This window comes from Podarcis bocagei (assembly GCF_964188305.1).
Source record: "Podarcis bocagei genome assembly, chromosome: 7".
In the NCBI taxonomy this organism is placed as follows: domain Eukaryota; kingdom Metazoa; phylum Chordata; class Lepidosauria; order Squamata; family Lacertidae; genus Podarcis; species Podarcis bocagei.
Window position 1 is genome coordinate 92,894,179 of NC_138132.1, and position 13,615 is coordinate 92,907,793.

The following is a 13,615-nucleotide window of genomic DNA, read 5'->3' on the forward strand; positions in this document are numbered from 1 at the left end:
AATTGATTTGTGCTTCTCCTGAGAAGCTTTGTTTTGTGCAAAGCATCGCTTTTGTTCAGTTGAGCTCTTCAAAGAGTGTAGCCCCAAGCAATGGAAATGTCTCTGTGTTATGTAACTCTACAAAAATAGTCTTTTTGAACTAAAATGCCCCAAAGCACGAATCTGTATTGCCAGGTCTCACATTCAGCTGATGTGGAATGTATCAAGTGGCTTTATCAGTTTGCTTCCATTGATAAATACTGGGAACACATGATAACATACTGGCCTGCAGTATCATCCTGTCAAGTGATCACATGATAACTGTGGCCATAGGGAATCGGCCTGTAGAGTGTTTGAAAAATAAAAATAAAAAGTTTTAAACTTGCTGGGGTTGTGGAGCAAGGAAAAAGCCGAGGTCAGGCAGTTTTCACCAAACTAGCAGGAGATGGTGAGGTTTAGTTGGGATATCCATCTAATAACAGAGGCTTTTAATTCTCTGTGCCACTGAGTCCCTAATCTGTTTCCTCTGCAGCTGCTGTTGCAGCTACCCCTAGTCCTTCCCCTTCACTGTGGTCCCCAAATTGACTCAGAGAAATTGTTCTGTGGCTGGCAGTGCAATGCTCCAGTAATTAAAAAAGGCCCACCTGCATATTGATACACAGATCTCACCAAACACCCTCCCCATTGAGGAGGATCCTTCTTGTCCTTCAGCAGAGAGCCATCACGAACAAGTGAGCCATCAAGTGAGGAAATGGAATATTGCATTTAAATCAGCTAAAGATTCTATTTTTTTTCCAGAGCTGCTGAACTACAGCAGCCGTCAGCCCTAGCAAGCACAGCCACTGACTGATGAGTGTTGTAGTTCGCCCGCATCTGGAGGGCTAAAAGTTTCCCATGTCAGTTTTACAACTTTGTTCATGTTGTTGCTTGGAATGGTTGGCAAGTTCAGCGCCCTCTTTGCATCCCTCCCTGACCCAGTGCTTGGCGCTCTCTTCTGCACTCTCTTTGGTATTTGAATTTCCCTCCTTACATTTTTGCCTGTTAGCAATGAGCTCTGTGCGCAGCCATGTCAGCTGCCACTTCTCCAGCTGTCAGCCGAGTCTCCTGTCTTTCCTCATGGACTTGCTTGGGAGAAGTGCCTTCCAGATGCTCACTTTGATGTCTGGTGATGCTGCTTCAGGGTACAACCCACCTGTTTGCATGAGCTGAAAGGGTCACAACCTTAGTAGACTGGCACACATCTCCCCCATTGTTTGTTAGGCTGCTGAGTAATGCTGTGCAGTTTTACAGAAAGAACTGGTGGCTGTGGTCTCCTTCCACAATTGGAGGCAGCAGTGCTTCTGAATACCAGCTGCGTGTTGAGACCCCACAGCCAGCCCCTCGTTGGAAATAACTCACATAAGGACACGGATATTAGGTTTACGTTATTGGGCAAATTTTGGCCACAACTTTATTGAAATTAAAGAATGTGAGCGGTACTGGCTTAGGCATTGATTGGACCTGGCTATATCTGACTCCTGCCCATTATGCAGGAAGTCCCAGTAAGGGTAAGTCACCGGTAGGGGGAGCCCTGTCGATGCGAACCAACTCAAGCTCCCTCTGGTGTTCCCGTCAGGGTCGTGTCAAGGCCTTAGCCCCCAGCTGGGCTTCAGACTAGATCAACCCCCCCCCCCGATTCCTTTAACGGAATACCCTTAAGCATGGAGGGGCAGGTGATGGCCACACCTCCCCTCCCCCACACAAGGTCAAACAATGCCTAACTGCAATCCTAACAAAGTTGTGACGATTGCTACGAGGTAGGTGAAAACCAAGTGGCCAGTGCCCATTTGCCAGGTGGAAAAATTCCTACCAGGCCCCTCGGACAACCAAGGCGACCAACCGAAGTCCATAGCAAGGCCATTGCCTAACCTGCAAAATAGGGAGGGGGGGCGGGTGATTGAGGAAGCGAGCCAAAGAGGAAGTCCTCTGGCTCGCTCCTCCAATTTAAACGGCCCTGGCCAGCGGGTTGGCTGACCGGGCTCTGACGTGGCCGGGATCCCCCAGGCAACAGGGGACAGAGTCCCCCGCCCCCGGTGGGGAGTGGGTGGCCACGTACGTGGTCCACCACAACTCCTCCCCACTGGGAAGTGGAGCAGATTTGCTGGAAATAGTAGGAAGGGAGAGGACTGCCCTTGTACTAAGGTCCTGTGTGCGAGTTTCCCACAGGCAGCTGGTTGGCCACTGTGAGAACAGGATGCTGGACTATAAAGGCCATTGCCCTGTTCTAGCAGGCTCTTCTTATATTCTTAAAACGTAATGTTATTTATGTATCGGCTTGGTACACATCACCGCAGACTCCCTAGGCCAGGCATGAAACATAATAAATCAATCCCCCCCCTTTTTTTGTATGCCACCTTTCCAAAGTTAAGACCATCTTTACACAACTACAAACATAAGAAAAGTAGTCTTAAACAATAAGCAAAACATCATAAATGCACAACCAAATCCAACAATTTCAACATAAACCATAAAGATAAAAAAATGTAACAGCAACAACTCCAACAATCCCCCCTGAAAAATACCCCAGCCCAACATAAGTCTTCAAACTATCAATGTATATTTATGCATCCTTAAGTGAACATACGTCTCTTACCTTCTGCAAAAATGGAGGTTGTTTTTGCTTTTTAATGGAAGGGAAATACTGGTGGTCTGTGTAGTATTTCACATTGCATACTGTAGAGGCTAAAATCCTGTCCTGTTTGTTCTTGTTCAGGGATGATTACTGCAGTCGGACTGTCTAACCTGCAGTTCATAGACTTAAACTCTTCTCTGAACCTTTTTGTGCTTGGATTTTCTATCTTCTTTGGACTGGTCCTTCCAAGTTACCTCCGACAAAATCCGCTTGTCACAGGTACAAAATTTCCCCTTTTCTTATTCTACTACATATATTAAAATAAGCTTATGCTGAAACATCTTGTTCTGAACAAAAATGCATTTACACAACCCATGTGGAAATGGATTTTGTAAACATTTCTTTTTTCCCATAATATTTTTTATTGCATTTTTTCCAGGTAAAGACACAGTCAGATATACAAAGAAACAAGAATAAGAAAAGAAAAGAAAAAGAAGATACATCATTTCAGAGCTTTTTTCAGTCTTCTACCGGACTTCCCCACATCTCCCTCACCGTGCATTCTTAACAATAAAAATATCAGCAAATTATAACCTTGTTTCATGCGTTTCTTTTGTACTTTCAGATAGTTGCATTTTAAGTTTAAATTACTTATTACCAATTTACTCTAAAGACAAATATGATATTGTTTTAAACATTTAAACATTAGTCCTTTCATTAATATAACTTAGTTTCATATGTCATCCACTCTCATTGCTGGAACTAACCTTTCCAAGAAGGTAAACATTTCAACCTGTACTGTCAGCTGTGGCTGCAATTGTTAATCAGTCAGCTGGTATAATTACTTAAAGCTTTAATTGCAGGCTAAGATTTGGTTCGCCAGCCATACTCCGTGTTCTTGAAGGCTTCATAGGGCAGCCCTGAAAGAGACTTTGGTCCCTTTCCCCATGGTTAATAAAAATATCTCTTAAACATGGATCCTCCACAATTCTAAGAAGCTTTTTCAAGCTTTTTGAATCTGGTAAGAGAGCTTTATGGTATCTACTGTAAATTACTTTGCACTCAAGTGAAATGCCCAGGATCTTGATAAAGACACATTTATTTTAGTTAAAAAGAAACAAAAAAACTGTAATTACTTAATTAGCCAACTGGTTGTAAGTCCCTGTTAACTGAATAAAAAATGGGTTGACCAGCACTACAGCCTGTTTGTAGAAGCCCACTTCTGGGAGCCAGGACCCATCTGCATTTTAGGCCCTTTTACAAGATAGATCTTTCCGCAGATTAATTGGGGAACATACTGTTGATAGATGCACAATGCTTTTTTCTGCTTATTATTATTTGTTAAATTTATATCCTACCCTTCCTTCTGAAGGAGCCCAGATCCACAATTGGGGGGGGGGGCATTCTAGAGCAGTTTAAACATTATAAAAACGGTGACAGTTAATAACACCTGAAAGCGGTTACGGTTAAACATTATTCCTTTTTTTTAAAAAAAAAATTTTATTGGGTTTTCCGCTTTTATAAAAACAATACAAACACAAAAATAACACAAGACAAAAACATGTATAAATTCAGCAGATCCTCGTTTCATAACCTTGTTCCCTGACTTCCCCCCACCCCCCCTCGTGCATCCCAATTCCCAAGATTATATCAGCAAGTTGGTATTTCTCCTCTTAACCATCTTATTCATTTTATTACCTCTTTTCTAATAAAAAAAAAAATTGATATTCCTAAGTTGGACTTAAGTTCTCTTCCATCGATTTTTCATTTTATCTTAATTAAAAGTCATATTAACCAAACCTGAAAGTCTTAAGAGTTTTTAAGAATCTCCTCTTCCCTCCCTCCCATCCCCGGTTTTTGTCCCTTCCCAATAAAAATCCAAAGTCAAGATTCTCAGCCTGGGTTCCTCACGTCCGAGGCTTTCAAGTCTCTTTCAGTCCCTCTCCGCCGGTCTTGTTGGTAGTCCTTTATGTCAGTCGTCGAGTCTGGAAAAAGTTCTTTCACCATCAAAGTATATTCTCTTCCCACAAGGAGATTTGAAAGCAACTGCTGGAAAATTTCCACAAAGCCTGTATCTTCAAAATCAAAGTCCAAACGGAGGCCCCGATCATATTTCTTTATTTTAAGTTCCTGTATTCCATATTGTCCCAGAACCTCCTCCTTCTTCTTCTGCATCTTTCGCAGACTTGTGGTAGATATATTCCCAGAGTCTCCTTGCTTGTGTTCCACAGATGTCAGCTTTTGGTTGTTGCTTCCCAAGGTTACTTTCTCTTTTTCTTGTTTAGTCTCTTCCACCTCTGTAGACATTGTTTCCCATTCAGCTGTGGATTCTTTCTCATTCAGGTCCTCAATACAAACAGCAGAGTTGCCTGTTCCCAAGGTCATAGTCATAAGTTGTTTATTCATGGCTAAGCTCTGCTCTTGTAAGATTCCCACCAATTGAAACATCCTTTCGATTTCCACTAGTAACTTTCCATCCACAGCCATTGTATCCATTGTAGTTTCACAGAATTCCCCCTAGGGGGAATCTGGTTACTTATTAGTCTTTTCTCCAACAGTCCTTTAACTTATTATTATTACTTTGTTTCCAACAATTTTGGCTCAATTATAACTCGTCTTAATCCAGAGGGATCTTAGATAAGTGATTTTTCCACTTTAAACTGCCCGTTTGGCAGCTTTGACAGCTGTCAAACTCCGCAGCTCTTACACAGGCACAAAGGCAGGACGTTCCCGAGCCCGGGAGGGGGGGTTGTTTAAAACAAAGAGAGGGTCTCCAAAACTCCACTCTCCAGCACAAAATTTCCTTTAGCTAAATCTTGAAAGTTAGTGTCCTTTTTAACTCACCCCACCAAGGGTAGGCTCTCCAGCTTAGCTCTTATGTCGTTGCTTAGATCGTCTGCAAGGGGGGGTGCGGACTTCCTTTTAGCACACCCCCCGGTCGTCTCCAATTCAGGGTAAAATTTTTAAAGTCCCAATCCGTCTTACTCACGGGTAATTCTTTCAGTCCAGATTTTCAAGGAAGGAAGTCAGCGCTCTCTGGTCATGGCTCGCGGCTTCGCTCCACCGAGGTAGCGGTCGACTCTCAGTGCCACGCCACCCCCGTATCCTCTCCGCAGCCTTTAAAAAGGCTCTTCGTGGATCAGGGGGGGGCGCTTAAGGCACCCGCCGAGTCTTCAGTCCGCAGGCTTCCACGCCTGCGGTTTTTAAGGGTCCCCGTGTCGCCGGCGCGGCAAAGACCCGTCCTCAGTAGAGCCGATTCCCTCCGCAGCTCGGAGGGAATCCGCCATTTCCAGATCGCGTCAACCCGGAAGTCTCTACGGTTAAACATTATTCCATCCAGTGATGTCAGGGATGCCAGGAACAGTATCCCTCAGCCATAAAATGCCAGGGTAAACAGGAATGTTTTCAAATTCTTCCTGAAAGTTAATAGTGGGAGCAGAAGCACCTCACTAGGGAGGGTGTTCCATAAACTTGGGACCACCACTGATGGCAAGGGCGAACAAGTTAAGAGCTGGGAGTCTGTTAAGTATGTTTAGCCAGGAGAAGAGACTATCATATAGGAAAAGGAGCAGATTCTTTTTCTCTTGTTCCAAAGGATTGAAACAACAGGTTCAAATCAAAGATGATTTAGACTTGGAAGAACTACTGATGATGCATGCTTCTTTGACAGTGTAAGAGGTGGTGATCAAGCAGAGGCTGTAGTAGTAAATTTACTGCAGTAGGTGGGACTAAATTTCTTTTTGAGGTCCCTTGCAGTTCCATGGTTCCATGAACCCAGCTTACACTGAGTCAGGCCATTGGTCCATCCAGCACAGTACTGCCTACTCTTAACTGGCAGCAGTTTTCTAAGATGCCAGGCAGAGACCCGACTGCTACTTGCTACCTGATTCTGGACCTAGGCCTGTCTGCATCCAAGGCCTGTGCTCTACCAATGAACTATAGCCCTTTCCTAGTAGGAGGGGAAATTGCCTCCCAACTGACTTTTGAGTAGTGCTGTCCATTGTGTCCATGTGAGGGATAGGGTGGGTGGAATAGCAATATATATTGTTTTAGTTCTATTATTGCTTAATTACTTTTAAATGATTGTCTTTTATATGTTTTTAGCTTTTTGTATTTTATCTGAGTCATTTTAATTTGTGCAAGTTTCCTTGAGTCCCCGGTATGATGAGGATGATGATGATAAATATAAATATATGAGCATTGCTAAGCAATCCACATCACCAGGTGTTTGTGCTGTGTGGACAGTGTGACTTTGGCTCCTGAAATTGTGTGTATGAATATGGCGGCTCTTCAGATTTTGCTCTAAGTCTCTCCCTCCCCTTTCTGTTCTTGTAGGAATAGCCAGCATTGATCAAGTGTTAAATGTTCTTCTCACTACAGCCATGTTCGTTGGGGGTTGTGTAGCATTTATTTTAGACAACACCATTCCAGGTGAGTAGTGCAACAGGCTGCCTTTCCCCACTGTTTCCCTCCCCTGCCTTCCAGTTGAAGACACGGGTGCTGCTTGAGGCTGAAAATAGGCAGCACAGCCACAGGTTGACACAGAACACTATCCAACAGTGCAAATGGTGTGCTCTTGGGGAATCCTCATTCATTTCTGTGTGGCCCATGGGTTTGTAGGTCCCCTTCTGAGGCAGCTGGAGCCCCTGTGCACAACTGCACAAGTATCACTTTCCAGGTATCCCACTCAGTGCTCAGGCTGATGGAGTGGGGCCAGCTTTCCCGTGAAAGGGGCTTAGAAGCACATCAGAAGAGCATCTGCTGGATCCGGCCAATGGCCCCTCTAGGCCAGCACCCTGTTCTCACAGTGGCCAACCAGGTGCCCTGATGCAGGCATGTCCAAAGTCCATTTCGGGGGCCTAATTGGTTTAACCCGGCCCCTGTGGCAGTTTATTTCCTGGCATAAAATCCTAAAAAACCCTCAACAACTTCAATCCTAAGAAAAGTTCAACAACTTTGGTCGGCCCTCACAGTCCTTCACTTCATCAAATCTGGCCACCACTGCATGGGGAGCCCACAAGCAGGCTCTGAGCACAAAAGCACCCTTCTCTCCTTTGGTTTCTAGCAACAGGGGAGCATTGGTTCCTCCAACGGGAGAGGAAGAGCACAGCCATCAGGGCTATCAGTCACTGATGACCCTCTCCTCCATCAATTTGTCTACTCTTTTAAAGCCATCTAGGTTGGTGGCCATCCCTGTCTCCTGCAGGAGAGACACAGGCGGCTCTGTGGTCTAAACCCCTGAGCCTCTTGGGCTCGCTGATTGGAAGGTCGGGGGTTCGAATCCGCACAACGGTAGTGAGCTCCTGTTGCTCTGTCCCAGCTTTTGCCAACCTAGCAGTTCGAAAGCACACCAGTGCAAGTAGATAAATAGTTACCACTGTGATGGGAAGGTAAACGACATTTCCATGCGCTCTGGCTTTCATCATGGTGTCCCGTTGTGCCAGAAGCGGTTACTCACAGCCCAGAAAGTTGTCTGTGGACAAACGCCGGCTCCCTCGGCCTGAAAGCAAGATGAGCGCCGCAACCCCATAGTCGCCTTTGACTGGACCTAACCGTCCAGGGGTCCTTTACCCCTGGTCCTTTACGGGAACAAGTTCCATAGTTTAACTCTGTGTTGCATGAAGGAGGACTTTCTTTGCTCTGTCCTGAATCTTGCAGCATGCAGTTTCATTGGGTGTCCATGAATCCCAGTGTTATTAGAGAGGGGCTTATGTCTCCAATGTTCAGCTCTTGATGCAGCTCTCTCCCTATCCTTTTGATACCCAGGAAGCCCCGAAGAAAGAGGAATCCAGAAATGGAAGAAAGGAGTGTGCAAAGGCAGCAAATCCATCGATGGCATGGAAACTTATGACTTGTCTTTTGGCATGGAACTTGTGAGGAAGTACAAATGCTTCCGCTTTTTACCCATCAGCCCCACCTTCATGGGCTACACATGGACAGGCTTCAGGCAAAACAGTGGCTGCCAGAGCACAGAGGAGGAGGAGGACGACTCGGAGGCCACTGTATAGCCCCTGCTGCTGCAGCCCCTGTCGACCAGCTGCAGTGACAGACACCTCTGCAGTTCCTTGCTGACCTTGTTTTGTTTTATGTTTTTTGTATTTCTGCATTTTGAATTCTGGAACCAGAGCCGAAACAGATTAAAAAAAATAGCTTTCCTATTGTGGACAGTCTCTCTATAATTACGTGGTGCTTTTTGTTTTGTTTTTAAGAAGTACTGTTAGAATTGCTTTTGCTGATTTTGGCGGGGCAACTACTGTTCAACGTTTAATCCAGATCCAAAATTGGTAAATATTGTAAACACGGCGCTTAAGCAGGCTGTGTCTTTCCCATTTTGTAGCTGATACGTTCCATTTTTTTATTTAACTCTCATAAGCCCCCAGTCATTTGTTGGGATTATTCTGGCAAATTATACCAAAGTGTTCCATACTAGACAGTGCTTTCAAAGCTTCCCAGCATTGTGTATTGGATGTACTGACAAGTGGTGCCTTTGCACAAGCTTCTGTTCCTAAGAAAGTGACATGGCTCTGGGGTGCTTAACGAGTCCTAGCTGAGCACCTTTTGTGGACAGGGTTGACTGGGGCTTTGCCTCTGGCTGCCGTCAAATTGCACATCCCTGAACCTGACAGATTGCCTAAGCAGCTCACTGTCTTGCATCCCTTCAGGCCAGTCTTTTAAAAGTGATATTTATTAAGCAGCCAAATTCACTACTTCTCAATGGAGAACGGAACTATCTAGTTGTCTCTGGATTTGTACTGACCTGCTTCATGCAGTTCTGCCTGTCCCAGAAACAGCCTTCAGTTAATGTTGCCTTTGTGTTTTCCTCCCTTTCTGAGCTTAACATGGGACCTGCTTTTAAAAGAAGAGAGACCGTGTGTGCATCACTGTCCACTGGGTGGTTTAACGGGTATCGGGGGCCCACGGTGGGTGCCATTCAGACTCTTGATTTTTTTCTTCTACTAGTCTTGGCTCTGACATTACATAGCTGTTAATGCTCATCATGCATTTATAATTGTAAAAAAAATTATTCCTGTGTAATGTTCTTACTGTTGCAGATTAGTTTTTAGACATCAGCATTTTGTTCCTTTCTTATTGTCGCCCCCCTACCCCCCCCCCCGATATGGCCCAAAAGGCATTTTTGAAGCTGTGGAAAGATTTGTTAGAGAGGCATTAGGGTAAGTCTTCTCTCAAAGCCTGTACTCTCAAAGTCGGTGTGATCTAAGGTGCTCTTGTTTTGTATCTCTATTTCTCTTTTGGTTCCTAAAGCAGGTACTGTACATTTGTTGTCGGTTTCTTGAGCATGAGAGGCATAAAGCCACTCTTGTTGATTACTGAGGCTATTAGGGTTTGAGAAAGGTGTAAGGAGCGTTGATGTATCAGTATTGAATGGTTGGGAAGGGAAGGCAATCAGCAGATGGTGGGTGTTTCCCACCATTTCAGTGACATTTTCATTGTACTGTATAGCTTTTCACATCAGGGTTATATCCCCTCTCTGATCTTTCCTCAGAGACCTTGCAGCAGTTTGCTGTCTTGGATTCAAACCAGGTATCACGAAAACCAGCCCAAAAAGTAGCTGCTTTTAAATTTTTTAAAAAGGTTAAATCAGGGCTGTTGCATGAGCTTCAGAAACTAAGGCCACAACCCTGTGCATACTCACCTAGGATTAAGCTCCACTGGGCGCAGTGGGACTTACTTCTGAGTAAAAGCACAGGGGCAGCATGTTTGCTTTCCACCTTTATTTTATGAGCAACCAATGAAAAGGTGGGTGGAAAGGAACCGCCCCCCTATAGGTGGCTTATAATAATGCAAAATGCCAAAGCCAAGATTTTCCGCACACATTAGAGCCCTCCATATATTTCGTGCTACAATCCCCTTCCGCCCCAGCCAGACTGGCCATATGGGAATTGCAGTCCAAAATCTAGAGGACACCAGGTTGTCGAAGGCTGCATTAGAGAGGCAAATGTTGTGTATTCATAACATTGTCAGAATTTAGTATATCCTTGTTTGGGTCATTTTTGTTTTCTAAGGTGCCGGTTGTTTGTTTATAGCAGAACTGAAGATGTCACTGAATGTGATGCACTCCTGTAATGACACTCTTCCACAGCTTCCCCTTTTGCTTCAGTAAAGGAGTAGATCTCCAATAGATTGGGCCCAGCGCAGTAAATAAGAAAGATGGGCTGTTACATCTGCCCTGCTACCAGCTGTGTGGCTACAGCTGTCTTGAGTAGCTTTCATCTTCTGCTAACAACTGCGGCAAGGTAAGCACCCAACTTCTTCAGTAGCCGCTTGACACATGCAGCTAAGAGCTAGTCCATATATCACACAGAAGGAAAAGAGGTGTTAAAGTGATCCATCCTTCTTGTCTCACTTCTGAGGTGCAAATGACGTCAGTTTTTAAAATGCCCTCCTGCCCTCCTGGGATATAGATCTATGGGATGAAATGTTTCCAGAGTCTTGCAGTGTTTACAGGTGCAGTCCGCTTTACTCTGCGCCCCCATATATATATATATTCAGAGAGAGACGAGGCAGGTTCACTTTGAAAGGCAAAGTGGTTAAAGCGAAGGCCGTGGTGGGTTTTCTCTTGCAGAAGCAACCACAAGAGGGCATTGCAATTGCTGCTGCTTTTAGAAAAGATTTTTGACAGCCTGGATGCAGAGCATCCAGAAGGTCAGGTGCTTTTGCAGTTGTGGCAAGAATACTTTGTTGTCCTGAGAAGAAAGCGTGCTTTTAACTTTGGAGAGAATTTTGAGAGTCCAAGATAGGAAAGTGTAGTGAGATAGCAGGTCTTGGGTATCATTAAGAGCAGGAGATGGGAGTCAAGCACCATTAAAGCCAAAGAGCACAGCAGTGTTCTTTCACAGCTCGCATTAATTTCAGTGATGTTGGACACATGAATGGCAGGTGGCACCCTGTGTTAATTAGTGAGAAGAACCATAATCTGCGCCTTGTCCAACTCGGGGATCAAAATGGCTTAGGGCTGTATTCCTAAGAGAGAATTCAGAAAACTCATTTTTCTGGATAACCTCCAAGGCCTGTGAATTTCAATCAAGGGGAGGTATTTGATGTACCTCTTGTTAACTTTTCAAAGTAGTGTATGAACTTCAGCTACCAGACATTGGGCTCCAACCGTATATATGCTGTGTTTGGAGTAGATCCCAGTATTGTGTGAGAGCAGAGAACGGTTAGCTCCTTACATGTATCCTAGCTGGAAGGAAGTCAGAACAAGGTAGTGATGCTTTGAATTATGTGCTTATTGTAGCCTCCTGTCTTTCTGCTATTCAACAATGCTGCCCAGACAGATCACCTTATGAGAGAGGTTGGGGGAAATCACTGACAAATTTCGGTTAAAAGAAATAAATATTCATGACTAAACCATCACTGTCATGTCAAAGATCTAGAAACGTATATTGAAAGCAAAACAATTTCTGAGCTTTTGTATTTAAAATAAAAACCTATGTTAATTTTTTTTTAATTAAGTACTCTGGCTACGATTTCTGAATGTGTCTTATAAAATTATGCCTCTTGAATTTATATTTAATGGTTAATTTTATCTGTGATTGAAAAAAAAGTATTAATCAGAATAAGATGCATCAGGGAAGGAGTTTTTAAATTTACACAGTCGATTTGTCTTAACATCCTTTAATACTAACTTTCAATATGGCAACTTTGTACATGAATATTGCAGTATTCTATTTCCATAGACTTAAAAAAACCACACCCAACGAGTAACATTTCCACCCAGGATAATAATTGTCACAGGTTTCCCGGGCGGGAGTGATATGATTGTCATGACAATGTCATGTGATAGAATTTCTTCATTGACGAATTGCTAGCGATTGTTTATACTTTATTTACCCATGCTTATGTCCTTTAAGTAAAAACAGAGAGGAGTTGTTGATCACCTCTCTCTCGAAAACATTGGTACCGGTAACAGCATTGCTTGTGTACTAGCAATGGAACATGTTGAGCCCAGAGCAGGTCCAGCCATGAGACGAGATGCATGGACATCTGACAGAGTGGCTTTTGATTCTGACTCCTGTTCAGCGGGTGACACGGTGGGAGGCGCCCACACCCTGGGCCCCGGGGGAACAATCCACAGGGACGTTCTCCTACTTCCTTGAAGCGAACGGGGGTTAACTGTGCTTTCCCCCTGCTGCTGTTCGTTTCCATGAGGCTTGTGAAGGAGAACTTTGCTGCGTTAATTACTTTGTACATGTTTGGAGTCAGGAGGTTGAGAACGCCTTTTGGATTTTAAACATTTTTTTTAATTAAACATTAAAATCTTCCCTAAACAGGGCTGCCTTCAGATGTCTTCTAAAAGTTTGGTAGTTATTTTTCTTTTTGACATCTGGTGGGAGGGCGTTCCACAGGGCGGATGCCACTACCGAGAAGGCCCTCTGCCTGGTTCCCTGTAACTTGGCTTCTCGCAGTTAGGGAACCGCCAGAAGGCCCTCGGCGCTGGACCTCAGCGTCCGGGCAGAACGATGGAGGTGGAGATGCTCCTTCAGGTATACTGGACTGAGGCTGTTTAGGGCTTTAAAGGTCAGCACCAATACTTTGAATTGTGCTCGGAAACATACTGGGAGCCAGTGTAGGTCTTTCAAGACTGGTGTTATGTGGTCTCGGCGGCCACTCCCAGTCCCCAGTCTAGCTGCCGCATTCTGGATTAATTGCAGTTTCCTGCTCACCTTCAAAGGTAACCCCACGTAGAGCGCATTGCAGTAGTCCAAGCGAGAGATAACTAGAGCATGCACCACTCTGGCGAGATAAGTCCTTGCTCGGGGATTCTGGAGCTGCAACGCAGGGAGGGGTGGACTAGAAGACCCCTGGGGGTCCCTAACCAACGTGACGGTCCATTTGGCTGCCCTGGCTTCTCTTGCTCCAAAGGGGGCAGCAGGTTTTTGGAGGTCCGAGGCTAGCAAAACCCTGCCAACCCTGGAGGGACCCCCAGAGGCCGGGACCCCTAGCACCCCTCCAGCCCAGCGAGGGGCGGGCAAGGCTCCGCTCGATAGCATTGTCTGGCCGGGC

The 13,615-nt window shown here is 44.9% G+C and overlaps 1 protein-coding gene across 1 annotated transcript; it reads left to right on the forward strand.

Annotated features, from left to right (window-relative positions):
• Positions 1-898: 898 nt before the first annotated feature.
• Positions 899-8,753, forward strand: LOC308590793 (solute carrier family 23 member 2-like). The gene is made up of 4 exons (XM_081201054.1): positions 899-987; positions 2,732-2,869; positions 6,926-7,021; positions 8,357-8,753. The coding sequence occupies exons 1-4, from the start codon at positions 912-914 to the stop codon at positions 8,596-8,598; spliced, it is 552 nt and encodes a 183-aa protein (XP_081057180.1). The 5' UTR covers positions 899-911; the 3' UTR covers positions 8,599-8,753.
• Positions 8,754-13,615: the final 4,862 nt, after the last annotated feature.